The sequence below is a fragment of the Myotis brandtii genome, unplaced genomic scaffold, assembly GCF_000412655.1.
Source record: "Myotis brandtii unplaced genomic scaffold, ASM41265v1 scaffold383, whole genome shotgun sequence".
NCBI classification, from domain to species: Eukaryota; Metazoa; Chordata; class Mammalia; order Chiroptera; family Vespertilionidae; genus Myotis; species Myotis brandtii.
In genome coordinates this window covers 951690-978539 of record NW_005364711.1, presented here as the reverse complement: position 1 = coordinate 978539, position 26850 = coordinate 951690, and the positions used below count along the sequence as shown (strand labels likewise).

General features: G+C 45.7%; 1 protein-coding gene and 1 long non-coding RNA gene across 2 annotated transcripts in view; both read right to left on the bottom strand.

Annotated features, from left to right (window-relative positions):
- The window catches only part of LOC102252329 (chromosome unknown open reading frame, human C17orf67), a 21372-nt gene extending 1359 nt beyond the window's left edge, over nt 1–20013 (bottom strand). Inside the window, exons 1-4 of the mRNA XM_005872563.2 lie at nt 19974–20013; nt 14386–14493; nt 13215–13315; nt 976–1112 (exon numbers count right to left, since the gene is read on the bottom strand). Of these exons, the coding sequence (XP_005872625.2) occupies nt 996–1112; nt 13215–13315; nt 14386–14493; nt 19974–19998 (351 nt within the window). The 5' untranslated portion in view covers nt 19999–20013 and the 3' untranslated portion in view covers nt 976–995. The remainder of the gene's footprint in view (nt 1–975; nt 1113–13214; nt 13316–14385; nt 14494–19973) is intronic.
- Nucleotides 7777–10206, bottom strand: LOC106727178. The gene is made up of 2 exons (XR_001363344.1): nt 10053–10206; nt 7777–7923 (listed from the first exon to the last, which is right to left on the bottom strand). It is a non-coding gene; the product is annotated as an uncharacterized LOC106727178 (long non-coding RNA).
- Nucleotides 20014–26850: the final 6837 nt, after the last annotated feature.

Here is a 26850-nt window from a genome sequence, read left to right as displayed (position 1 = left end):
GGACCCCTCACCACCGTCCACATAAAGTGTACAGAACTGGAGTGGTCAGAGGCTGACATACCAACCACTGCCCAGCACCAGGCAGTAGCTTCATCAGGCTCAGTGAGCCCCTCTATAAAACTGGATTAAAATGCACACCCTGAAATGACACAGGGGTCTTAAGAGGATCAAATGAGAGAACTTGGGTGAGAGCATCCTGACAATTGCGAAGAGCGATGCTCAGAAGGGCGTGTTCCGAGCCCATTCACAGTAGCACAAAATTACCACAAAGACATAAGATCTCTCTTAACCAGAGATGGCAGTCTGCCCAACTGCACCCTGCCCTGCTTCATCCGCAAAGTTACAGAGGAGGAGTGACATTCACTAGGCTTAACCTCGCAAGGGATTTGCTACTTTATCTAAGAGGATTTGGAAAGGGGGAAGGAGATGGATGTAGACAGTGAGGGAAGAAACAACAGGCTCATGTAAGAACACGGAGCAGGATGGGGGTGGGGGGTGGGAGCAGGGTAAGCAGGGGTGCTGGGAGGGCCAAGCAGCCGGCTCAGGGGGACCAAAGACTAAACCCAGAGGAAGAGGGAAGATAGGCCAGGCACATTCCCAGCCTGGAGGGAAGGCAGGAAACAGGAGAGGAGTTGCTGGGGGGGGGGGGGGGGGGGGGGGGGGGGGGGGGGTCACTGGCTGAGCCCATGGGTGCTGCCCCCACCTGGACAGACCCAAGCCTCAACAAGCACACTTGTCCGATTTGTATTCCAGAATGACCTCCCCTATTTGGGATCTCTTGGTGAGTTGATAGGGATCAGGGTCCCTTGGGTGTCCCCCAGGGCCGCTTGAAACCTGGCTGCCACCTATCTCCCCTGCCTCGCTCCTTCAGCATAAGCAGCTAACAGCTGTTTCTCTGGTGCCATGTTCTGGGAGGCCTCTGAGCCCATGCACTGCAGTCTCCCTGAAACAGAAGGCCTGAGAGAATGCACATACCCGAGCGGATCCCGAGCCCCTTACACGGGATGGACCAGGTTCCTGTCGCAGTGGGGCTTGCAGTGAGGGTTCAGCCAGTGCTCCAGGAACTGCTCCTCCGCGCGGTGCTCCAGGCGGAGCAGGTGGTGCATGTACTCCTGTCAAAACAAACCCACGGGGAAGAGAGGCCTTTATCCATGGGGACAGCGAGCTGCTGATGCGCAGAGTGGCCGTGGTTCTGAGACAGGACGCCTCCAGACCGAGGGAGGAGAAACCGCCACGCCCAGGCCTCTGTGGAGACCACAGACCCACTCAGGGGGCAAAAGAAGGAAATCTGACAACCCTAAGTGCTGAGAGGGTGTGTGCCCATGGGAACTCGTATACATTGATGGGACTTAACATGGACCAGCCACTGTGGAAAACAAACGGTTGCCTGAGTTCCAGAAATCTCACTTCCCGTTTACACCCTAGCCCTGCTCCTCAAACGTTATCTGTCATCAGAATCACCTGGAGGGCTTGTGAAAACAGATTGCTGGCTCCGCCCCCACAGTTTCTATTTCAGCGGGTCTAGGGTGGGGCGCCAGAATTTGCATTTCTAACAAATTCCAAGCCTTTGCTGATGCCGCAGATCACTGCGAGGACAGAGAAACTCCTAAATCAAGAGCTGTGTAGAAGGTTGTACACAGCAGCAATAAGTCCGTAGTAGCAAACCACTGGAAACCTGCCAAATACAGTGACAGGAGAATGGATAAATTAAAGTAGGGTCTCGCCATGGAATATTGTACAGCAGTGTTGTATATACCTATAAATTAATTTAGCTACATACAACAGCATAGATGAGTCTTCAAAATAGCACGTAAAACAAAGCAAATCCAGTAAGACATTTATAATGTGGCACCATTTTTATAAAACTCAAGACATACACAACTAATAATATATTAGTATGGCTGCATGCATTTGTGATAAAATCATCTTTTTTTAAAAGGCAAGGGATAACTATAAGGAAGCTGAATTTGCTATACTATTATCAAATAAAATAGACTTTGCCCTCATTGGTGTGGCTTAGTTGATTGGGTGTCGTCCTGTGCACCGAAAGGTTGTCGGTTCAATTCCCAGTCAGGACACTTGCCTGGGTTTCAGGTTCAATCCCCTGTAGAGGGCATGCAGGAGGCAGCTGATTAATGTTTCGCTCTGCACATGGATGTTTCTCTCTCTCTCCCTCTCTCTTCCTCTTTCTAAAAACCATTTAAAAGATATTTTTAAAAATATTTTTAGAAAAGAAAAATAAATAAGAAATGTTTAATGACTGTGCAAATAAATGAATGATGAGGTGTCCAATTTTCCCGAATTTTTTTCTTTCCCCCAGGACCCATGCAGTTTGAATTTGTTTTGGTTATCATGGTTGTTTTTATTTAACTCATTGAAATGCACCCCGTGTCCTGGGCAGGGCATCCCTAGGGCAGCCAAGGTGGGAGTGGATGGTGAGAAGGCTCCTCATGGGACCCAGCAATGATACCCCGGGAGCTTGCTGGACGAGGTTGTGAGTTTTGGACTGAATTCTGCCCTGTCCTGCCCTCTCTGGGGAGTGTTTGGCCAGAAGAATAGTAAGTGGGAGGAACAGGAAGGCAATGTGGAGTCTTGTAACTAAGGAACAAAAACTTCCCAGCACGTAGCTTTACTTACTCAACTCTTCCTTGTAAGCAGTGGGCTGAAGGAGCCCATGTTACCTGGCTGCTGGGCAATGTGGTGGAGAGGCTAAGAGGTCTGAGTCAGAATCTGGTTCAAAGCCAGACTCTGCCAATGTTGCTTTACTCCAGACTCATTTCGTCCATCTGCAAAATGGGGGAGACACTAACACTTATTTCATTGAGTTGCCAGGATTCAATGAAATTATAAAGTTCTGTGCCAAATACGTAGTCCCCATGTGCCCCTCTAAACCGGTTCTCACCCCTCCTTCACATGGCCCCGTGCAGGGAGTGGCTGACCTGGATGAACTGCAAGCGCAGACTCCCTTGTCCAGGGGCTTCCAGTTGGGTATGACGTAGGGGTAAGAGGAGAAAGGCTGGGGTGTTTGCTCCTGGTCCCGCCCTGAGGAGTCACGGCAGGCTGCCTGCCTCCCTCTCCTGAAGACCAGATCTCCTCGAAGGCTGCACTCTCCGAGTCTGGGAACATAACTTGCCCCTCCCCCTCCAAGACTAGGGGCTATTAGTCCTGGATCCTTGATCATCTCTTGTTGGTTTACCTTAATCCTGGAACAGCTTTGCAACAAGTCTCTTTGTTACGCTCTCGATTGATTCTGGTTACTACTAGATGAGAAACACCCAAACATATCTTTTTTTTTTTTAATATATTTTATTGATTTTTTACAGAGAGGAGGGGAAAGGGATAGAGAGTTAGAAACATCGATGAGAGAGAGACATCGATCAGCTGCCTCCTGCACACCCCCTCCTGGGGATGTGCCCGCAACCAAGGTACATGCCCTTGACCGGAATCGAACCTGGGACCCTTGAGTCCGCAGGCTGACGCTCCATCCGCTGAGCCAAACCGGTTAGGGCCCGAACATATCTTGAGGTTGTGCACTGAGCATCTCTACCATGAACTGGTCCACAGGAAACTTGCAATAAATGCCTGCTGAATGCAAGACTGAAGCAGAGGGCCTCAACATGTGGTCTGTGAGGTCAAAACTATTTTTAGAACAATACTAAGACATGACTTAGTTGCCTTCTGATCGTGTGTATCAATGGATAAAACTGGTGTCCTAGCAGAAGTCAAGGCAGTAGCTCCGACTATCCTAGAAGTTACTGTGCCCTGTCTGGGTAGCTCAGTTGGTTAGAGCAACATCCCGATAGGCCAAGGTTATGTGTTCAATCCCCCATCAGGGCACATACAAGAATCAACCAATGAATGCATAAATAAGTGGAACAACAAATCAATGTGTGTCTCTCTCTCTTAAAAAAAATCAAAAAATAAATTAAAATAAAGTTGTATCCTTCACCATCACACACTCACAGTTTAAAATCTATATATATATAAAAGCCTAAGCAACCATTACTACTGAACAACTGGAACGATTGGTCGACCAGTTGCTATGATGCGCACTGACCACCAGGGGACAAACACGCAACACAGGAGCTGCCCCCTGGTAGTCAGTGCGCTCCCACAGCCAACCTCCCTGCCCCGATTGGGGGTCTGGCTGGCCAACCTCCCACCGTCCCTCCCTCCCGTGGCCAGTCCCCCCATCGACCCCAATTGGGGGGCCGGCCAGCCAACCTCCTGTGGTCCCTCCCCCTAGCCAGCCAGCCCCTCGATACCCCTCGATCATCGGACAGGCTGAGGGACCCCACCCGTGCACAAATTCGTGCACCGGGCCTCTAGTAGATAAGTAAATGTAAAATGTTCTTCAAATGTCAGTTTCACTGAACCAAGTCATGACACAGCAGGAAGCATGCAGGCTGCATGGCCAAGTACAATGGTCTTCATGGGAAAAGCACCTGGATGATGGTTGGTGTCAAGGACTGAACTAGCAGTGTTTTATGTGCTTGTTTGGCAGACATCTTCTCGAAAATGAAGAAAGTGAGTTTGTCCTTCCAAGGAAAACTACAGACAGGACTTGTCACAAAATGCTAAAGTTCAAGCTTCTGAGGGGAAATTAGAATTTTAGAAAAGTTGTATTTACTCCCATGAGCCTGGCAGCTTTCCAATACTTCAGGACTTTTCTGATAAGGTTGGTGGTGATACTAACAAATATACAGCATTGATACACCTTTTATTTTATTTTTTTAATATACTTTTATTGATTTCAGAGAGGAAGGGAGAGGGAGAGGGAGAAAGAAACATCAATGATGAGAGAGAATCATCAGTCGGCTGCCTCCTGTACACTCCCTATTAGGGATTGAGCCACAAGCTGGGCATGTGCCCTGACCAGGAATCGAACCGTGACCTCCTGGTTCATAGGTCAACGCTCAACCACTGAGCCACGCCAGTCGGGCTATACACCTTTTTTAAGTATATGCTTGTTTGCCTTCTTATTCTTTAAACCTGGTCCCACTCGGCCAACATCCACCTGCCTTTTTTATAGCAATGACCAAAGTACCTAGAACTTGACACATAGAAGGACCTCAATAAAACTCACTGGAGAAATATACAAGTGAGTGAGTGAATTAATTAATTGACTGTTCTTTCTCCATAATCTTAGCAAATCCCCCTTGGAAGATCCCCCCAACATCTGTGTCAATCTGCTCATTACAATAGCCCAGTCCAAATGTACTTAGGTATTTCACACTCCTGAGTAGCAGCTGAAATCATAGTTGCAGAAAAACAACCAAAACACACACAGAGAGAGAGAAAGAGAGAGCGAAACGAGCACTGGTTTCCATGACAGTTCACTATTTATTTAAAATGTTAGGAAAATAAATATGCCACAAAGGCCTACAAGCAATCATTAGTCAAAGATGAAAAGCCCAACTGCAAATCTGCTGAAAACCACAAATTCAACAATTGTGTTGGCTGAGTTAGAAATGACCCGACATTAATGATCATCTCAAATGTTCCTGGATCAAGAAAGAAGAGCTAGATGGAAAATAAATTTTAATTTTTTTAGATTCCTTTCTTCAAGGGAAAAAAATTTTTGAAAATAAAGCAAAAACCAATATCTGTGTTTCATGTTCGATGCCAAGGGTAATAATGGAAGTAAATAATTTAGCCGTAATTAAAGCAGAGATTGAAAGTGGTCCCTTCTTATGGCACTGAAGTGGTGTGATAATGAAATTATATACTTGCCCGGTTAGTGTTGCTCAGTGGTTGAGCATCAAGCTATGAACCAAGAGGTCACGGTTCGATTCCCGGTCAGGGCACATGCCCGGGTTGTGGGCTCAATTCCCAGTGGGGGGGGCGTGCAGGAGACAGCCAATCAAAGATTCTCTCTCATCATTGATGTTTCTATCTCTCTCTCCCTCTCCATTCCTGTCTGAAATCAATAAAAACATATTTTAAAATAAAATAAAATACCCACCAGAACCTGATCTAAGCTGAGAATCATAAATTGGACAGTTAATCTATTAAAGAGCAAACTGTTCCCAAGAAGACAAAATCCTTCCTCGGGCATTTGCATGGAATTGAAGGCCCGGCAGCATGTGGATGAATTATTCTGCTCATTAGTGAAAGCAGGCGATCACCGGGGCAGAAGGCTGGCTCTGAAGTTAACTGCACTGCGACACTTGAAGGCCTGCTGAGCCCTGCAAGGAGGCAGATCAGTGAAGCGCACAACTTACTGATCTCAGTCACTCCGAACTGGTCTTTGAGATCATGGGGAACAAAAGGGTAATGGAGTGACTGCATACATGTGTCAAGAGGCTAAACATGAAAGTGTATTTCACAAAGACTATGTACAATAAAGCTCATATGATTTATACTTGCCCAACAAGAACATTCCTTAAAGGAAGACAGGCCAAAATGGAAAGCATATTCCCAGGACACACAAGTGCTTACGAAAGACATAATTTTAGCTGAGATGTCATCCTTTTGAAGAATTTCCATGCTTCACCCCAGCAGTTGGCAAATAATTTCTTCCCTAAAAATTTGAGATGATTATGAGAAATTTAATGAATTTGAGGGAGGCGATAGAAAAGATTTCTAGGAAACAGTCTCCAGGTTCTGCAGTAGAGTTATGTCCTGTCAAATGTCTCCCCAGGAGAGAAGCAAGGGAAGGAATGGAAATAAGTATAATGAGTATTTAGTAAATGTCAAATATTGTGCTTGGTGCTGGGGACCCAGAAGTGGAAGAAACAGTCCATCTGCTCAAGTAGTTTAGAGCAGACTATGAGGAGAGACAGATTTTTTTAAAGTCAAAAACAGCAATCTTGTGCTGTGAGTCGATGCCATGGGGATGCTCTGATTCATGGTAGGAGGGCGGGGGCATCAGGAAGGCCTCTCGAAAAAGGCATTATTGAAGGTGAATCTCTACAAATGAATAAGAGTGAACCAGGTAAACAAGAGCGGAAGAAACAGGCACAAAGGCAGGTTTACAAGCGAAGCACTCCAAACACACCATCGTTCCAGACAACCTGCTTCTTCTATAGGCTTCTAATGCCAATGAATAGCCCCAAGGTATCCACATAGACAACTACAAGTCCATTCTTGATCCCTATTCATCCCTCATTGAGCCCGCTCATCCCACCCCAGAAATGGCCAACTGGTCTCTAATTCAAGGCACCATAATCATGCCCCCATCGTAAGGTTTTACCTTAATACCTCTACTGGAACACTCTCTTGGAGGACAAGAGAATAAATCATGTGTGTATGTGTTCTCTAACCTTTTGGGAAGTAATTGGATGATGTATACTAAAAGCTTTTAAACTATTCATATCCTTGGATCCAATAATTTGTTTTCCAAGACTATATCCTTAGCAAATAATTAAAAATATCAAAAGCACTTTAGAAAAAAGTGTTCAGAATCTCTATATATAAAAGCCTAGTGACCGGAACAGTGGAACGACCAGAACAACCAGTGGCTATGACATGCACTGCGGCAGCCAACCAGCCTGATCCAGGCCCCAATTGAGGGCGGGGCTGGCCAGCCAACCGCCCACAGCCCCTCCCCGCTGCAGGCCTGGCCCGATGGGCCCCCATCAGGGCAGACCAGCTGGACCCCACCCGTGCACGAATTCGTGCACCAGGCTTCTAATGTTGTTTATAACAGAAAAGTAGTAGAAATGATCCAACTACCTAACAAAAGAGGGTAATTCAGTATCATTATGGTATAAAGAGCTTATAATAATATGAGAAAGTGTGTATCTTATAGAGAAAAACCAAGATACAAAATGGTAGAGTATGGTCACACTTTTTAAAAATATATGCCAAAAACCTAAACAGAAATACATCAAAAATGGTGAGGCTGTCTTTAAGGAGAGGGAACAAGATTACATCTGACTTTCTTTTCTTCTTTTGACTCCTTCTTCATTCACAATTTTTCTATAATAAATACAAATGGATTGAATTTTTATTATTTGTAATTGTACAACTAGTACATGAACATATTATTGTTGCTTAGAATTCAAACATCAAATATAGTTCCCTAGATCGCCACCAGTGATCCTTGTCTCCTCAATGTGATGATACACTTAACATTCAACTAATCATATTTCTAGACCTTTTTCTAGACATGTACAACTATACAGATGTACCTATAAAATATATAGTATTGTTTTGTGTGTGAGTATTAGGAGGCCAGGGAGAGAGAGAAGGTGACATTGAGAATGAAGAGGAAGAACTAATGGGAAAATGTGTTGCAAGCAAAGGGAATCATTTGTGGCCCGGCCGGCTAGCATGGCTCAGTAGTTGAGCATCAACTTATGAACCAGGAGGTCACAGTTCGATCCCCAGTCAGGGCACATGCCTGGGTTTCAGGCTCGATCCCCAGTGTGGGGTGTGCAAGAGGCAGCCAATCAATGATACTCTCTCATCATTGATGTTTCTATCTCTCTCTCCTCCCTTTCTCTCTGAAATCAATCAAAAAATATTTTTTTACAAAAGGGAATCATTTGTGAAAAGATGCTGAGATCAGAGACAGAAGATGCTGAGCAGAGAGAGGAGGGCCTAGTTGAAAACCCGTGAGAAGTTCTGGATGACTGGAGCATACATTGCCCAGAGTTCTGGGCTGGGACCACATTTGAAATAGCAAGAGTTTAGACTAAAATTCTGAAAATTAAACATAAGCGCAGTCATGACTGAGAAAATGCTCAGGGAACGCTCAGAATATTTTTCCACCTTCCTCCCTCTAAACACACACCCAGCCCTTCTTTCCACGCAGCTCTGTCTTCATCAATTTTTCCCCAGGCAATGTTTTTCCCTCTGTTAGAATCTTGAGGCTTCATTATACACAATGTCTTCATGAAACCAATGTAGTAAGTCCTAAATCAGAACCTGAAGTCAACTGAGCTGAACCCTACATGTCCCCAGATGGGATGTCCCCATGGAATATCCCAGTCTTCCAGAAGGGCCCATCCCATTCCTGTGATGTCTAGACCCCTAGTCCCCAAAATCTCTGAAGATTTGGGGGCCATGTTTCTCCTGAATTCTTCTCATAGCCTGTTTCTCCACCACCATAGCTTCCAGACTCGAGTGATTTCCTTTGTCTTTCGTCAGCCACCTTCACCCACACACACCGACCACCTCTCATTCCTCCAAAGAACCACTAACACAGGTTGCTGCATCTAGCAGACTTTTCCTAAGATTTGGGGGTTGCATGGGATAATAATGGCACAAAGCAGAAAACAACCTCAAACTCAATGTCAGGCGTTGCCATAAAATCAATGGATCAGCTGCTTCCTACCACCAGGAATTTCTCAGCGGTGTGCCTCTGAGCGCCTATCCTCCCACCTGCCTCTTTCTCTCTCTGACCCCTCCTCTCATCCCCCACCACTGGACCTCCCAGGCTCTTCCTCCCAGCTGCTTTCATACATTCAAAACCTCTCCTGCTTTCTTCCCCTGATCATGTCTCCCCATTGGTTTCTCTCCCCATCCCCACTGCAGCCTTCCCTTCCTCCATCAAGGGTGCCAACCTGATGCTCATACTCCTCTGGGTGCAAGCCAGCCCGTCCCAAATGCAGGGCACCCCATGATCTGTCCCATAGCATTCTGTCCTTCCCACCACACGGTCAGAAAAGAGCGCCTGCTGCAGTGAATCAATGAAATACATCTGGTCCAACCAGTCCTAGCCCTGAACCTGCTTCCGGAAACCCTACCATCCCTCAGAACCAACATCTGCCAACATTTACGCCAAGTGTCAACATGATAAACACGGCTTAGCAGCTACTCTTGGGGAGAGACTACGGCGAATCTTCACACTCGTCTTCCTTTTGAATTAATTCCTGGTACCTCCCCAAAGCACGGTTCGTTCACCCTCATCAGCGGCCTCTTCCTCTCAAAAAGGGTTTTGTTTTGCACAGTCCCTCAGAGGGAAGAAGCAAAATAAAATAACCCAACTAGTCATCTCTTGGTAATTTCAAGTTAGTGGTGAGCACACGAGTCTCCGGGCTCAGCTCCCAAGGGCACACGCCGTCCCCAGAGATCACTCCTCTGCGTTACTTGTCCCAGCCCACCTGTCTGTCTCCTGGGTACCATGGCAAGGAGGTGCAACAGCTCGTCCAAAAGTGTCATGTCCCATTTCCCTGAATGGAAATGCGAAGGCGGTGTTTCAGAGGCTGTGTCCTGAGACTCCAAAAGGCTCCTGAAAACCAGCTCCAATCACATCATTCTCTGCTCAGAGTCCTTTGACAGGTCCCCGAGCACAGAAGGAAGGTCAGCTCCGCTGTGCCAGCCAGGCCTTCCAACCTGGCTCTCAGAGGACCTCTGTGGCCACCACCGTCCTTCCATGGAGCCCAGATACCAGAGTCAAGGTTAAAAGTGGAAGACGGGAGGTGGGGGCTGGCAGATAGAACTGCCATGAGGGCTCGTGTCCTACGCCACAGGGACCAAGGAGTTAGGAGCCTAAGGCCTCTTGATTCACGAAGAACCACACCTTCCTGCCTTTGCCAGTTGGAGCCCCAGGGAGCCTCAAGCCAGGCATCCTGCCCACGCCCATGCCTGCCCCCTTCCGAGCCCTCTTCCCATGCTTGACCCCACCCTTTCTTGGTTCCTCCTAAAGCTCCCCAAATTCCTTCGCAGCCCCTTGAGGTTCCTCTTCCCCACCCCACCTCTGAGCATTGTGTTCTCAGACTTCAATCCGGGGCCTCTACTCTTCTAATTGCTTCCCAAACTGTGTCTAAAGCCCCAATCTGCACTCCCCCAACTGAAAAATCCTCCAACATCCTCCACTGCACACAAGACAAAGTCCAACTCACTGGGATCCTGCTTGGCCTTGCAATTCTAATTTCCCCTCCTGCCCCCCTCCCAGTGCCCTTCCTCCCTACGCCTGGATATTCCGAGACAACTCAGATTTCTTCAACCAAAGGAAATAGCCATGTCCACCCCTAACAGCACAGAGTCCTTGCTTTGTTTCGAAACCACTTCGTACAATAGCCACTTGCTGAGTCCTGTGTCTGCCACCAACTCTGAGCTGAAGCCCAGGCCACTGTCTGCAGCCTCTGCACCCCCCGGGCCCTGCTGCTTAATGCTCACGGAGTCATTACTGTTTGCTGAATACTGTTTTAAGTGCCTTAGTATGAATTACTTTATACTAAGCTCATAAAATAGTGTTTTATTTTTTTTAATATATTTGTATTGATTTCAGAGAGGAAGGGAGAGGGAGAAAGAGATAGAAACACCAATGATGAGAGAGAATTATTGATGGGCTGCCTCCTTCATGCCCCCTACTGAGAATCAAACCCTCAACCCCGGGCATGTGCCCTTGACCGAAATTGAACCCAGGACCCTTCAGTCCGCAGGCCAACGTTCTATCCACTAAGCCAAACCCACTGGGGCTAAAGTAATTGTTTTACATTGTTAGTTATCATTGTAATAATGTAAGTGATAATATTTATTATTAGTATTTTGTAGATGAGGGTCCTGAGGTGCAGAAATGTGAGGAAACATCCCCAAGGTCACACAGTTACAGAAGGGAGATTTGAACCCAGAGCGTCAGCATTCCTCATCACTGTGACACAGCATCTCAATAAGAGCCTCTTATATGAACTAACAGGATTATTATCCACATGATTCTGCAGCCAGGGAAGGTTAACACTGCTATAGATCCTTCTAGACCTCCACATGGAGACCCATGAAAAGAGGGTGAGCCCGGAGCCCAGTGCCCAGCTGAAGTAAGCACCGGGTAAGAGACCAGCCTGGGCACAGACACGGCTTCCCAGGCATGCTAACTTTGTCACTGCGACTTCTACCCTCCCCTGGGTGGGACACAAATAACAGGAATATCATTATTTCCACCACCAGAAGGGAGGACCAGCCAGGCCTGAAGTGGCCTGTGGCCAGTGTGGCAGGTTCTAGAAACATCCACCACGATCACCATCACGAGATGGAGGTAGCGGGGGGCAGGGGGGGGGCTTGTTTCAAAAGACCAGGCAGGCGGACACCACAAACCCACAGGGCAGAGCTGAGGCCAAAGACCAAAATCCGAGGCACAAGGTAAAGGCAGAGCCCCTCAGGTGGCTGGAGCAGAGCTTCTGCCTGCCCAGAGAGGCTGTCGTTGGCCAAGGGCGCCGTGGTCCAGCCCACCCAGACCCCAAGGGAAAAGGGAGAAGATGGGGTTGGCACCTGCTAGGGGGCACAGCTCTTTAGCACCCGATTCAGAGCTGACACCCAGCAGGCTACTCAGAATCCTGGGACTCCGCCATGGGCTCACTGTTAGCTTTTTAAATACTGTGTGAGCAGCAGGCAAGGAAGCTGGCCCCTCCGGAGGAGGAGCGGCCAGAGTGAAAGGTGAGGTCACCTGAAACCTGACTCTGGGTCACAGCGGTTCTCAACCTGTGGGTCGCGACCATTCATAACAGTAGCAAAATTACAGTTATGAAGTAGCAACGAAAATAATTTTATGGTTGGGGGTCACCACAACATGAGGAACTGTATTAAAGGGTCGCGGCATTAGGAAGTTTGACCACGATCACCATCATGAGATGGAGGTAGTGAGGGGCCGGGGGGGCTTGTTTCAAAAGACCAGGCAGGCGGACACCACAAACCCACAGGGCAGAGCTGAGGCCAAAGACCAAAATCCGAGGCACAAGGTAAAGGCAGAGCCCCTCAGGCGGCTGGAGCAGAGCTTCTGCCTGCCCAGAGAGGCTGTCGTTGGCCAAGAGCGCCGTGGTCCAGCCCACCCAGACCCCAAGGGAAGAGGGAGAAGATGGGGTTGGCACCTGCTAGGGGGCACAGCTCTTTAGCACCCGGTTCAGAGGTGATACCCAGCAGGCTACTCAGCAGGGGACTCCGCCATGGGCCCACTGTTGGCATTTTAAATACGGTGTGAGCAGCAGGCAAGGAAGCTGGCCCCCCCGGAGGAGGAGAGGCCAGAGTGAAAGGTGAGGTCACCTGACACCTGACTCTGGGTCACAGCGGTTCTCAACCTGTGGATCGCGACCATCGGAAAACACATATAGCATATCAGATATTTACATTATGATTCGTAACAGTAGCAAGATTACAGTTATGAAGTAGCAACGAAAATAATTTTATGGTTGGGGGTCACCACAACATGAGGAACTGTATTAAAGGGTCGCGGCATTAGGAAGTTTGAGAACCACTAACAGAACCTCCATCCTGCAGACCCCGCTGGGCTGGGACCAGCACCCATTTTCATTTCTGAGCCCAGCACTCACCCGCATGGGCTCGTCGGGGAACCCGGGTTTGCTCGGCCTGTCCTGGCGCCTGGATCTCAGGAGCTGTTTGGCCTCCTTTTCCGTCAGAATCGGGGAGGCCCCTGGAAAAGTCAGGACAGGGCCTTAGGGACTCTCGGGGCACACGAGTTCACAGTCAAGGCCAATGATTAGCAAGTTCAATTTCAGTCAAAACACAAAAGTCCTTTCACAGGGGCCTGTCCCAGGGGACGTGGCATTCCAGGCGGCTCAGAGAGGAATTCTGAATGGTTTCTAATACGGTTGCCTCAGAGCCAGCCCTGCAAGCTTAGACATCTTTACCGATTGCAATGGCCCGTTCCTTCATAAGTGGGTGTTAATTACATGTTTTTTAAGACATATTTTCTCCAGTTCTCCAGTCCATGTGTTTCTCGTCCTGTAGGTTTGCCTTGTGGGATTTTTTTTTTTTAAATCCTCAATACACTAAACCAAGTTAAAGCTGTTATTGGAATATACCCCGTGACAACAAGATTATGTTCAACTTGGTCATCACGCATGGTCCCTCAAAGAAGATATTTGATAATAAAATTATATTATGTTTTCATAAACACACACAAACTCTAAAAGGCATCATCAAATAAAAGTCTACCGAATTTTGTGATCTCGTATGAACGCTAAAAGAAGGCATACTCTGCCGAAACCGGTTTGGCTCGGTGGATAGAGCGTCGGCCTGCGGACTGAAAGGTCCCGGGTTCGATTCTGGTCAAGGGCATGTACCTTGGTTGCGGGCATATCCCCAGTGGGAGATGTGCAGGAGGCAGCTGGTCGATGTTTCTCTCTCATCGATGTTTCTAACTCTCTATCTCTCTCCCTTCCTCTCTGTAAAAAATCAATAAAATATATTTAAAAAAAAAAAAAAAGAAGGCATACTCCAAGATTTATCAGCGTTTTTGAGAATTAGTATTCAAACACATCTAAATATTTAAAACAAAATGTATCCCTAAGGATACCAATGCTGGGAGCCTGCTCTTAGAAAAACAAGTCATTGAATTATTATACATTAATATGTACTTATACAAACAATACACATCTTATTTGAAATGAAAAAAAAAACACCTTAAAAACATAAACTAGACTTATTTCAGTTGATCACGTCCGCCTAGAAATAGGCTGCGTTTTTGCAGTGAATGCTCACCTGAGAAGGTCAGGAAGGTGAGAAGGAGCGCAAACACAAATAATTTCTTCATCCTGCCTGTCCCTCGCTCCGCCTGCTGCAGAATGAGCCTCAACCCCGGGAGCCAGCCTATTTGAAGGGAGCCGTGTCCGGCCTCAGGCTTGTTTACGCTGTGACTAGCAGCGCGGACCGTGTGATGCTAAGTGCATCTGACCCTGAGTTTTTAATACGACCACGAAAATACCTCCCTCTGAGTTCCTCTAAATGCTCATCCTGAGGCAGGAAGTTATCCCTCCGTAATATGACTTGCAGAGCTTGAATTCGAGAAAGCCACATGCAACATCCGTGTCACTTACACAGATCTATGTTCGTCATCCAGGAGTTTTGAGTTTTCATCTGCAGCTTCAAGGTATGCGCCCGTTTCACTGAGAATGAATCATCTCTGACATTTGCATATCTTATGGCATTTTTTTCCAAAGCCCGTTCGCCAATCTAATTTGACTTTACCAGTCATTTCAGAGGCAAGCAGGGAAATTAGCAAGGGGCACCATGAGGATGAAAAAAAATTTTTTTTGCTGACTTTGGAGCCAGAAAGACCAAGATCATGTCTTGGCCTCACCTCTTTCTCGCAAAAAAAAACCTTCGGTAAGTCACCATTCCTGAACTTCAGTTTCCCCGCCAGTAAAAAGGAGTAACAGTACCTATCTTGTGGGGTGCGATTAGAAGGAGGAAGGGAGATGAACCGCATGGCAACTAGTACTACTCGCCATTCTGCATCTCCCTTTCACAAATAAGGAAGTGAGGTTCAGACGGGTGAAATCATATCCAAGTGCGCACATTATGGATGCTGAAATAGAGGCAAGTTCTCTGTCTTTAAAGCCTCGTGCAATATTCTGCCATAAGACTGTAAGTAGCCATATTCCATGCCATTTATTTTTTCAAAGACAATAAAATCTCAATTAGCTAAAGTCCTTTTAAATTTAAATTGCCTACTGCCCAGCTGGTGTGGCTCAGTGGTTGAGCATCAATCCATGAACCAAGAGGTCACTGGTTTGATTCCTGGTTAGGGCACATGCCAGGGTTATGGGCTCAATCCTCGGGGGGTTGCAGAAGGCAGCCAATCGATGATGTTTCTCTTTCATCGATGTTTCTATCTCTCTATCCCTCTCCCTTCCTCTCTCTCTCTAAAAATCAATAAAACATTTTTTAAAAAATAAATTGCCTACCAATATCACATAAAAGAGTTATTAAATGTATTACAAAACTATGTCTGGACAGTATGTGACATTTATTTGGGATAAAATTCTCAATTCACAGCAATGATCTGATGTTTTAGTGGTTACTTTGCCAGCTCAAAAGAAAACAACTCTCAGTATTGTCTGAGTTTATGCTAATGCTGTGTAACTGATATGAAACCTAAATGTTCTGCCGTCTCTGTTGGTATAAAGATAGTCTGAAGAGCTTGTAAGCAAGAAAAAAAAAAATCATACATTGGTAGCAAAGTTGCCTCGTATGTTAATTTGCCCAAAATTAGATGTTTGGTTTTATGTATTCTGTCGCTATTAACATTTTTCTGTGTTTATACAGTTTTCAATAACTGAGGAATTTTAGGGGATTTATTTTAGAAACATATTTGTCACATTAAACATCTTGGTTTTTTAATGTACATTGTCAACTTGTTTATTTCTTTTGCTCCTTGTGATTAGATCAAACACTAACTGTATTGTCTTATCAAATAAACATCATCTTTTGTGAACCAGAAAAAACAACTTAGACCTAACTAGAAATTTCTAGTGTCCAATGTAATTTTACTATAAAGTGTTTTTTTTCATTCAGTAACTTTTGTTTATATCAATGCTGTCCAATAAAAACATAATGTGATCCACAGATGTAAGCCACATGTGTAGTTCACATTTTTCTAGTAGCCACATTTTTTTTAAGTAAAATAACACATGAAACTTTTTCTATTATATTTTATTTCACATGAAATATCCAAAATATTCTTATTTCAACATGTAATTAAGATCAACAAATTATTAATGAGATATTTTACTTTTTTTTGTACCACGTCTTCATAATCTGGTATGTATTCTACACTTACATATTTCACATGCTCAGTCGCCACATGTGGCTCATTGCTACCACACTGACCAGCGTGGGTCTAGACTAGTGGTTCTCCACCTTCCTAATGCCGCGACCCTTTAATACAGTTCCTCATCTTGTGGTGACCCCCAATTTCATTGTTACAAACTGAATATAATTAAAGCATAGTGATTAATCACAAAAACAATATGTAATTATATATGTGTTTTCCGATGGTCTTAGGCGATCCCTGTGAAAGGGTTGTTCGACCCCCAAAGGGGTCGTGACCCACAGGTTGAGAACCGCTGGTTTAGACCCTTCCATCTTTTTTTAAAAAATATTTTTATTGATTTCAGAGAGGAAGGGAGAGGGAGAGAGATATAGAAACATCAATGATGAGAGAAAATCATTGGTCGGCTGCCTCCTGCGCACCCCCTACTGGGGATCAAGCACACCCTGACCAGGAATCAAACCTTGATCTCCTGTTTCATAGGTGGACACTCAACCACTGAGCCACACCGGCTGGGCTAGATCCTTCCATCCCTATTGCCAACACCCACGTTTAGGCTACTGTTACCTCTCACCCAGCTTCCTGCACCAAGCTCCCAAATGCTCTCCCAGCTTCCCTTCCTGTTCACTTTAGTCCATTCTCCGTGCAACAGCAATGAGGATCTTCTTAAAATAGAAATATAAAATATAAATTGGACCTCATCACTTCTCTGCTTAAGAATTCTTCACTTTGTAACCTATATGAATGTCTATCTGCTGTGCTGTACTCCTGAAACTAACACAAAAAATTTTTAAAAGCAAACTATAATTGAAAAATAAAATAAAAACTTTTATGAGAAAAATAAATCTTACATGTTTAAAAAATAAGAAAATAAAAGTTATGAATTGGTTCATTTTGGAATTTTCCAGTTAATATATTTGGACCGCTATTGGCCATAGGTAACTAACTTCAGAAAGCAAAACTGCCAATAAGGAGGCAGTATTGTACTGATTTTGTGAGTAAACCTAATGAAGGCAACGATAACCAAGGGTAGTCAAATGTACAAAAGATGTTTGTTTTTTGCTAAAGTTTGAAATGCCTTATTTATCAGCATGAGGTTTACTAGTCAATCTCCTTTGTATATTACATTTACTTACAGTTGTTGAATAAAGACTATTTTGAAGAGATAGAAAAGAATCCTTCTTTATTTTCTCACAAAATCAGAATCCTCACTGTGCCCCACAAGACCCTGGATTGAAAGAGACCTTGCTTTGGGCGATGGGCACAAGATGCTGTGTGCAGATGATGTTTTGTTGAGTTGTGCACCTGAAACCTGTATGGTTTCCAAACCAATGTCACCCCAATAAATTAAATTTTTTTTTTAAAAAAAAGAACCTGTATTACCCGTGCTTGCTGCCTTTCCCAACCCCACTCGGATCACTCCCCTCCAGCTCACGCCAATCTAGTCATACTTAGTTACTTTCAACCTAATGAGTTCTTTTCCACCTCAGGACCTTTGCACATTCTCTTCCTCCCTCTTTTAATGACTGGATCCTTCCCATCCTTCAGGTTTCAATTTGAAATGTCTCTTGCTCAGGCAAGCCTGCCTTTACCAGCCTACTTAATGCAAGTTCCCTACCCCCACCACCATTACTATCTCATTGCACTCACCACAATGTGTAAATATTGTCTTTATTTGTATATATTGTTTAATCTGCCTCCTTGACTGGACTGGTAAGCTCTAAGTAAGATTCAATTACTTTCCTAATTTGAAAAAAGGAGGGGCCTCTCGTGAACTGGAGAGGCAGTACTGGAGGAAGTCAGGGGCCTGCATCCCTCCCTGGGACGCTGGCTCCAGGTCTCCAGTGGAGAGGGCCCTTCAGGTGTGATACTGGCAGGGCCATTCAAATGCCCATCAGCCGGGCCCCTGAGGACATTGCTCCAAAGCGGGAGGGGAGTACTATGGAAAAACTCAAAAAGTCACCTTGTTGTGATGTCCCTCTGGTGGGGAGAATTCTCTTCTACCCTCCCATCCCCCACCTTCCCAGGAAAGGCTCTGGTGGGGAGAATTCTCTTCTACCCTCCCATCCCCAGGAAAGACATCGGCCAGATCAATTAAGTGAGTCAGTAGGGCTCACAGCAGAAGATGCAATTTCCCAAAAATCCACAAGGTGGCAGAGTAAAAGAGCAGAACCAGGGACAACCAAGATCAGGAAACAAAGCCACTAAGGTTAACTATTCTAGAAGTTGCCAGCAATCCCAGAGAATCTACTGGATGTGGAAAGAGAGAGTGCTACAGTGCCTAAGACTATTTTGCTATGATTTTAATTCACTTGAAGTTCTTCATCAGATGCTCAGGCCTAGGAGAGCTGCATTGAGAAAATATAAAGGCAGAACGCTACCATCCATATTCACAGCACCCCAACATAACTAACATCTCCACCTGCGTGGGTTTCCCATCTTTTTTAACTATCCTAAACAGTGAGAAAGCTGACATCAAGCTCCCGACGTTGCACGGAATACTGCTTTAGAAGAATAAGACGTGATTTCAAATTCTGTGAGCTAAAGAAACTTCAAGGACAAGGGAACACCTTTTTTTAACTATAGAAAGATGTTGAATCTGTCCCAAGAGACTTACAATGTGTCCAGAGTCAATCAAATAAATTGGAACATCCCTTTACATAGTTGTTTTTATTTCTTTTTTTTATTGTCTGACTCTCCCACCAGCATATCAACTCTATATTTTTACAAGGTACATATAATTCTTTTATAGTTTTTAATAATAGTAACTCCATAAATTGCATGTGCACGCATACACCCATTAATTTACAAGCATACTGTGCGGGCAGCTGTGGTAGATTGAATTATTAGCATCCATTCTTCATCACCACCACCACTACATACCTATGCTGTTTGCCACATGACTTTGCAGTCCTGCCCCTTGACCTTGGGCTCAACCAAGTGACTTGCTTTGGACAATGGGATGGTAGCAGACTGACACAGACAGAGGTATGAAGTGTATTTGCCCTCCTATATCGCTGCCATTGCTAGCTACCCAAAGAGCTCCCCCAGGTAGCTACTGCCCCTTGGAGCTGAGCCTCAGAATTAACTCACATGGAAAGTACCTGAGCAAGGAACCAAGTCTACACATGGTGCAGCTTACAGGAGACCCTTTCAAGCCAGCCCAGCCTAGCTCAGTGGACCCCCAGCTATCACAGCCTGAAGCAGAGCTACCACCAACCTGCAGATCCCTGAGATTAAACTACTGTTATTCTAAGCCACTGGGTCTGGGAGTCGTTTGTTACACAGCAACACTCTGACAACAGCTAACTGACACAGGGGATTCTGCTGGGATGGTTAGTGTGTCCAAATCTGGAGCTATGGGATCTAAGTTAATCATAGGATCCTGATGGACGCTTCCTTCAAAAGTGAATACACATCCACCCTGGAGGTCATGTGGTATAATGGTCAAGGTTAGGGGCTCCAGAGTCACCAATAGACCTGGGCTTGCTTGCATCCCAGCTCTGAAATTTATTACCTGTGTTACACTGAAGCCGTGACATTGGGCAAACTGTCCAAATCACTGTTTTCTCATCTATAAAGAAAAGAATAGTAATCCTCATCCTATTGGAAACCACTGTTGTTGTCGCTATGATTATCATTCCTTCTTCTCTTTGTGAAATCACCCTTATACGTGCATACCCACCCCACTCTCAGATACGTGATAGAAAGTCTGTAAGTATCTTTGAAATAACCAAATGATAGATTACTCACGTACATATTAAGATATATAATTTTACATGTTACGGAAATAAAAATGCATCTGTATTTGCAAAGAAAATGGGGCCCCTTCTGAAAATGAGTGGATTTCCCCCCTTGGTGTCCACACCCCAAGCCCTTCAGTTCTCTTTCCCTTTTCATGCCCTCAGCGTTCTACACAAACACGTACTTTCCTGTTGGGAGCAACGACACAATGGCAAGATGGTTTGGCCTTGCACAGGGGCCTTTCCGGCCTGCGGCGCGCTTCCCCAAGGGGGCTATCATTTCTGCTCCGGGCCAGGACATTGGCCTCAACTTAAGTCTGCCCAGCAGGTAAGGACAGCCAAGGTCAGCGGCAGGGTCCTGACAGCCGGTGCCAGGCGTCTCTCCAACCTAAACAGGAATGACAGGAGCACTGGCAAAGGGCAGGAATGCCAGGTGGTACAAATAAACACACGAGGGGAGTGGGGCACGGGCGGAATCGTTGGTGAAACCACCTCCAAGGCTACTGTCATGTTACATTTCATCCAGGAGAAGTGCTGGGCCTTTAAGGGGGAGAGAACCGCTCTGGTTCTTCAGGGGAAAAGTACTGAAATGTGTGTTGTTTTTCTCTGTGGGAGCTCAGTTGCGATAAGCTTCGGTGAGATAAGAGGAAGTCTAGCAAAGGCTCTCAAACCTTCGGGCGCATCAGAGGCACCTGGAGGCTCACGAGACATCCGAGAAAGCCTTGGACGTGGAAAACGAAGACAAAAGGGACCAAAGAAAAAGCAAATTGGGGCAGAGATGAGGCAGGCTGACATGGCAAACAACCACCACCGACAATATCCTCTGAGAGATCTTTTTTTTTTTTGCTCCCACGAAATGTAAACAGGATGCTGTAAAAAGGAATATTCAGAAAATAAATCAACAAAGAAGTTTTTCAAAATTAGAAACCATAATATAAATTAAAAACTAAATTAAAAGATTCATGGTTAGAGCTATGGAAATTTTTTAGAAAAATAGAGCAAAAAGGAGAGCAAGAGAGCGTTGTTTAAAAAAAAAAAAAGAAGCAAGAAAGAAAAAAAATTTTTTTAAAGAGGACCTTTATCCAAAGGAGTTGAAAACTTATGTCCACACAAAAAATCTGCACACAGATGTCTACAGTAGTTTATTCATAATTGCCAAAACCCAGAAGCAACCAAGATGTCCCTCCGTGGGTGAATAAACAGGCAAATCCAGACAATGGAATATTATTCAGCATTTAAAAAGAAATGAGCTCTCAAACCCTGAAAAGACATGGCGGAACCTTACATACATATCGCTCAGTGAAAGAAGCCAATCTGAGAAGGCTACATCCTGTATGATTTCAACTATACGACATTCTGGAAAAAGACAAAACTATTGAGATAATAAAAAGATCAGTGGTTGCCAGGGGTTAGAAGGGAGGTGGGGATGAAGAGCTGGAGCACAGAGGACGTTTAGGGCAGTGAAACTCTTCTGTGTGACACTGGAATGGTGGGTACATTTGTCCAAATCCATAGAATGCACAACGCCAAGCGTGGGCCCTCGTGGAAACGATGGGCTGTGGGTGATGATGGTGGGTCAAGGAAGGTTCGGCAGTGGTGACAAATGTGCCTCTGGTGCCCCCAGATGACAGTGGAGAGGCTGAGCATGTGGGGGACAGGGACCTATGGGAACTCTGTACTTTCTACTCCATTTTACTGTGAACCTAAAACTGCTCTACAAATAAAGTTTGTATTTTTAAAAAGGGAGTAGAGAGGACTGTCTAGGTTTAATGTTCAAACAACAGAAGTATCAAAAAAGAGGAACACAGACAACAGAGAGGAGGAAGTCAACAAAGTCATTGTAGAACTGAAGGACGCGATCTGCTGGACGGGAAGGACCCAGCAAACCTGGCAGCTCAGAGGAAGGCAGGCACACCTTTGTGGACTGTCAGAGCACTAGAGAAAGAGAGAAGATTCTACCAGCTTCCAGAAAGCAAAACCCAGTCCCACTCAAGGGACCAGGGGTAAGAATAACCTCAGACCTCTCTTCAGCGACAGTAAGAGCAGCAGAAATGGAACAATGTGTTCCATGTCGTGAAGTATAACCGTTCCCAACCCAGAATTCTAGATCAGATCAACAATCAGGTGTGGAGGGCGGAATAAAGAAATGTGTAGACAGGCAGGGCCTCAAAATGATGCCTCCCACGTGCCCTCACTCTAAAAGTTACTGACAGATGTGCTCCACAAAAACGAGAGAATTCACCAGGAAAGGGGAAGCCACGAGTCCCGGGAAAACAGAAGATGCAAACAGGAGAGGTGAAGGGAAACCCAGGATGACCACTGTGCTCCGACATAAAGGGCAGGTGGTCCAGACAGGCACAAGGTGCCATGGGTGGGGGCACCACGAGGTGCAGACATGCCGAGCACAGACTGCCTGGGTGAGCCTGGGACAGATTGTACATATTTTGTTTATCTTGACAACCATGAGCTGGTGAGGTTCCACTTCCCTAACCCCTGGGTCAGCGGCAGATCCTCATTTCTCCCCAAGGAGCATGCCATGTTAACCTTTTTGTAAGAATTTGAGGGAGGTCCTAGTGAGCTAAGAAGGCAAAAGAGAAAGCAAGCTCTCTTCTAGCCATGTTTTTGCCTGGCATGGCGTTCCAACTACAGACCTGCCCACGTGTCCCAGGTCATTAGCAATCTTCCCAGGACCCGCCCACTGATTTTTTTTCCCCAGGTGGGATCTTGTCAGGGAAGCGGGATTCAGACTCTGACCCAGACCCCACTCAGCTTACCTCCTCCAGGAGCCTTCCTATAGTCAAGGCTTCACGGCTACTTCCTGCTGGGGCGGGTTTGAGCTTATCTTTCTAAACAAAACCATATTGTTTAGGGATACTTTCAGGGGCGGGAAAACTATTAAGAAAAGCGAGGGAATGAAGAACACACAAATTTGGATAGCAGTGTCCTGCCGGGGGAGGAGGGGTAGCCATCAGGTGGGCACGGGACAGGCTCCCAATGTTCTTTTTTAAAAATAATAATAATCACAACTTATTTATTCACAGCAACAATCATTTTGCGGTTACCCACATAGTAAGTATGATATTCTTAGCGAGTGGCAATGCGATTAAACATGTTCATTCTTTCTGAAAACCTCGATTAACACCTTGTGATGCAGCCACTCAGAAGCCCGGTTCTGAGTTTTCTCTTAATACTTGGTTGCACGGTTTTGATCACTAAAAAGGCACTTGGGAAAGGTATGTGGATCCAAATGGAGAACGGGCCTCACTGAATCACGGGCTCCCTTTCCAGCTCCGTCCAGCTGTGCACAGGTTTCCGTGACAGCCTGGCCATCTCCTTGGTGGCTGTCTGTCATCTCCCTCCCTGGTTGGAAAGCACTGCAATGTTACGTTTTCAACTCCCAGGATCAAAACCCACAGAAATTATGTATTTGGGAGACTTTAAGTCTGTCTGATCAGACAGGTGTACATTTTTGCCAAAACTTATCGAATTGCACCTTTAAAATGGGGACACTACTCTCCAAGTAACTGAAAAGTTCAGGTAACTTGATGGTGCCTTGATGGCTCACGAATAAGCTTCAGGATGTTCCCAGGGAAATCCCCAGGGGGCTGAGGCTGCCAGGAAAAGTCAGGTATCTTGGTCGTCTCCTGTCTTCAGTGAAGCAGATTGCTCCTCTTTCGGTCCCAGGGGCCTTGCCAAGCAGAAATAAGGCTGGGCCATTGAGGGAGCCGGGGACAGACCCCATGACATCACCCCTCGGGCAAGTGCAAGAAGGGCTTTGAGCATGTTGACAGTCAGGACTCCGTGGGGCCAGGGTGTGTGAGTGTCTGTTGTGTTTTTCTGAGCAAGTTTCCCTTTGAATTGGAGGCAGTGTCTTCACAGACGGAGTGACAGCAGCTGCGTGAATGGCCCCTCCTCGCTGGTGTGCCTGGCTGTCACACCCAGTTCTGGAGGCCCCTTCATGCTGTGTGCCCTCTCTTCCCAGAGCCAGGGCTCCTCAGCACACCCTGCAGCAGGCAGCACCCAGGGCACGCACGTGCGTGCGCGCGCACACACACACACACACACACACACTACACACCTCACACACCTCACACCCGACTCCCATCCCCCCACTCCAGGCCCACTTCTCCCCAGGCCGCCCCCCTTCCTGTCCCCTCCTCTTCCTCCTCTCCCAATGTCCAATAGGTTAACCTTCATGATGGGTCCACAGGTGTTTATTTTATTATTTTTAACTGTGCATATGTTTTATAAAATCTGTTGTACAGTTCACAATGTAAACCAAAAAAAGAAGTTTTAATAAATACATAAGAGAATTACCTGGGGAAACTGTTAAGAAGGCAAATAGATTCCTGGCTCAATCACAATTCTAATTTGGGAGACCTGGTCAAGACCTGGTTAGATGATGCTGATGCATGTGATCGAAGACCACCTTCAGATACCTACCTGGGTTATGAGCATCACAGGTTTTGGCATCTCACTGACTGGGTTCAAAGTCCCAACTCAGATGACTCCTGATTGTGTGACATCATGCAAGTCTCCTTCATCTGTAAAATGAGGATGATAAACTATGCACAGTGCCTAGGATCTGCATGGCTATAATAAGAATTATTATTACTATTGCCTTTAATAATAGTAATACTTTGTGGAATAAGAGTGTTTTCCCCAGATGCAGTAATATTATTAATCTATCCTTATACACATAAATTTCCCTGATTTTCTCTTGGCAAAGAGAAACTATTACTGTTAAAAACTTTTCCATAAGCTTTAAACTTTTCATATCCTTTAGCAAAATGTGAGACTCTAAAAGAAAAACCCTAAACAGAGGAGTTATATATAATAGCAAAATATTAGAAACAACTTAAATAGCCAACAATAAAGGTAAGCTTAACAAACTATCACAGAATGGAATATTATGCAACCATTAAATACAAATTTATAAAAATGTGTAAAAGTTGCTTTGTAATGTTAAATTAAAAAATAGCCAGACAGAGAATATATCTACTATGTGATCAAAATTACGCAGACAAGAAAGTAAACCACTGTTTCCATAGAAAACAATGGAAGAAAATAGGCCAAAATGTTCAAACATAGGTTGTCTTTGGGGTGAGAGTTGGATGATTGTTTTTTCTTCCTTTTACTTTTCTATATTTTCCAAATGTTCTATAACGGGATTTTTTTTTTTAATCTCGCTCTTAAAAAGTGTATTCTTTTGTTATCTTTTCAAGTCCAAACTAATTTAAAGGCTCTGCCTCAACGAGGATTCATAAAAGACAATGACCTTTCCATAGACGGTGCAGGCTGTCAGAAGAGAAGAGAGGCTTCGGAGAAGTCATTCAACCTCCCACGTTACCAGTGAGGAACCTGAGGCCCCGAGAGGTGAACCGACAAGCACAAGAGGGCAGAGACCTGCGAGGGCCTTACCATGCCACCTAACACTTTTCCCATTTCTTCGCACTTTCCCCTCGATCCCCACAATCCAGATTGTTACATACTCTACCAGCAAAACCAGCAGCACTTGTTCAAAATGCAGACCCTCAAGTCTCTTCCCCAAAGAAAAGGAATCAAAATCTGCATGTTAACAAGAATCCTGGGGCAAGTGTCTTAGAGAGATAACAAAATAAAAGGAAGTCTCTCTTGGATGGTTTAATTTAGATGGAAGGTAACTTGGGTGGCCAAGTTCAAACAAAGTGACCTCAGTTCCAACACCCACTGACTTTGTGACATCAGGCAGGTTTCTCAATCACTCTGTGCCTTGGTTTTCCTCATCTGTAAAGTGGGGATGATCAACTCAGTCAGGTGCTAGCAAGTGCCAAGATGGAAGCTGGGCTTTATAAACAGGGCTGATAAATGCTTCTTGTTAGGCACGTTTCAACAGGCCTGGCACTCTGTGAGAGCTGGAGCCCCTCGGTCAGTGCTTGGCACACAGGATGCCTTCCGCCAGTATGCGTTTAACAAATAAGAGCCCAGGTGACCTCTCTCAATGTTTGACTTGGATCGTCCCATTTTATTAGTATACTAGCGGCCTGGTGCACAACATTAGTACACTGGGCGGGGGTGGGGTGTGGGGGGGGAGTCCTCTCAGCCTGGCCTGCGCCTTCTCACAATCTGGGACCCCTGGGGGGATGCCCGCTCCCCGCAGCCTAAGCTGGCAGGTGGACATCCCTTGAGGGGTCCTTAGCGCTGCTGCTGCTGCATTCGCCAGCCATGTGCCTGGCTTCTGGCTGAGCAGCACTTCCCTTGTGGGAGCACACTGACCACCAGGGGGCAGCTCCTGCGTTCAGCGTCTGCCCCCTGGTGGTCAGGGCACATCATAGCAACCAGTCTTTCTGCAGTTCGGTGGATTTGCATATTAGCCTTTCATTATATACGATGACACTTTCAAAACTGCCAGTTTTCTCCCTTCCAACATTCAAAACTGTGCCAACCTCCCACCTCCACCAGACAGTGAGGAGGAGGGGAGGTTGAAGGTCTGAGATAAGCCTGACTCATACTGTAAATCATTCATACTAGAACTTTCTATGGTTGCAACTTACAGGGCTCAACCATCCATCCTCTCTAATGCCCCCACTTCTTATTACTCCGCCCAAAGTTCTCCCTAAGCCACGCCCCTGGAGACCCGCCCCTTCGCCCAACCTTGCCCTCTTCCCAAGG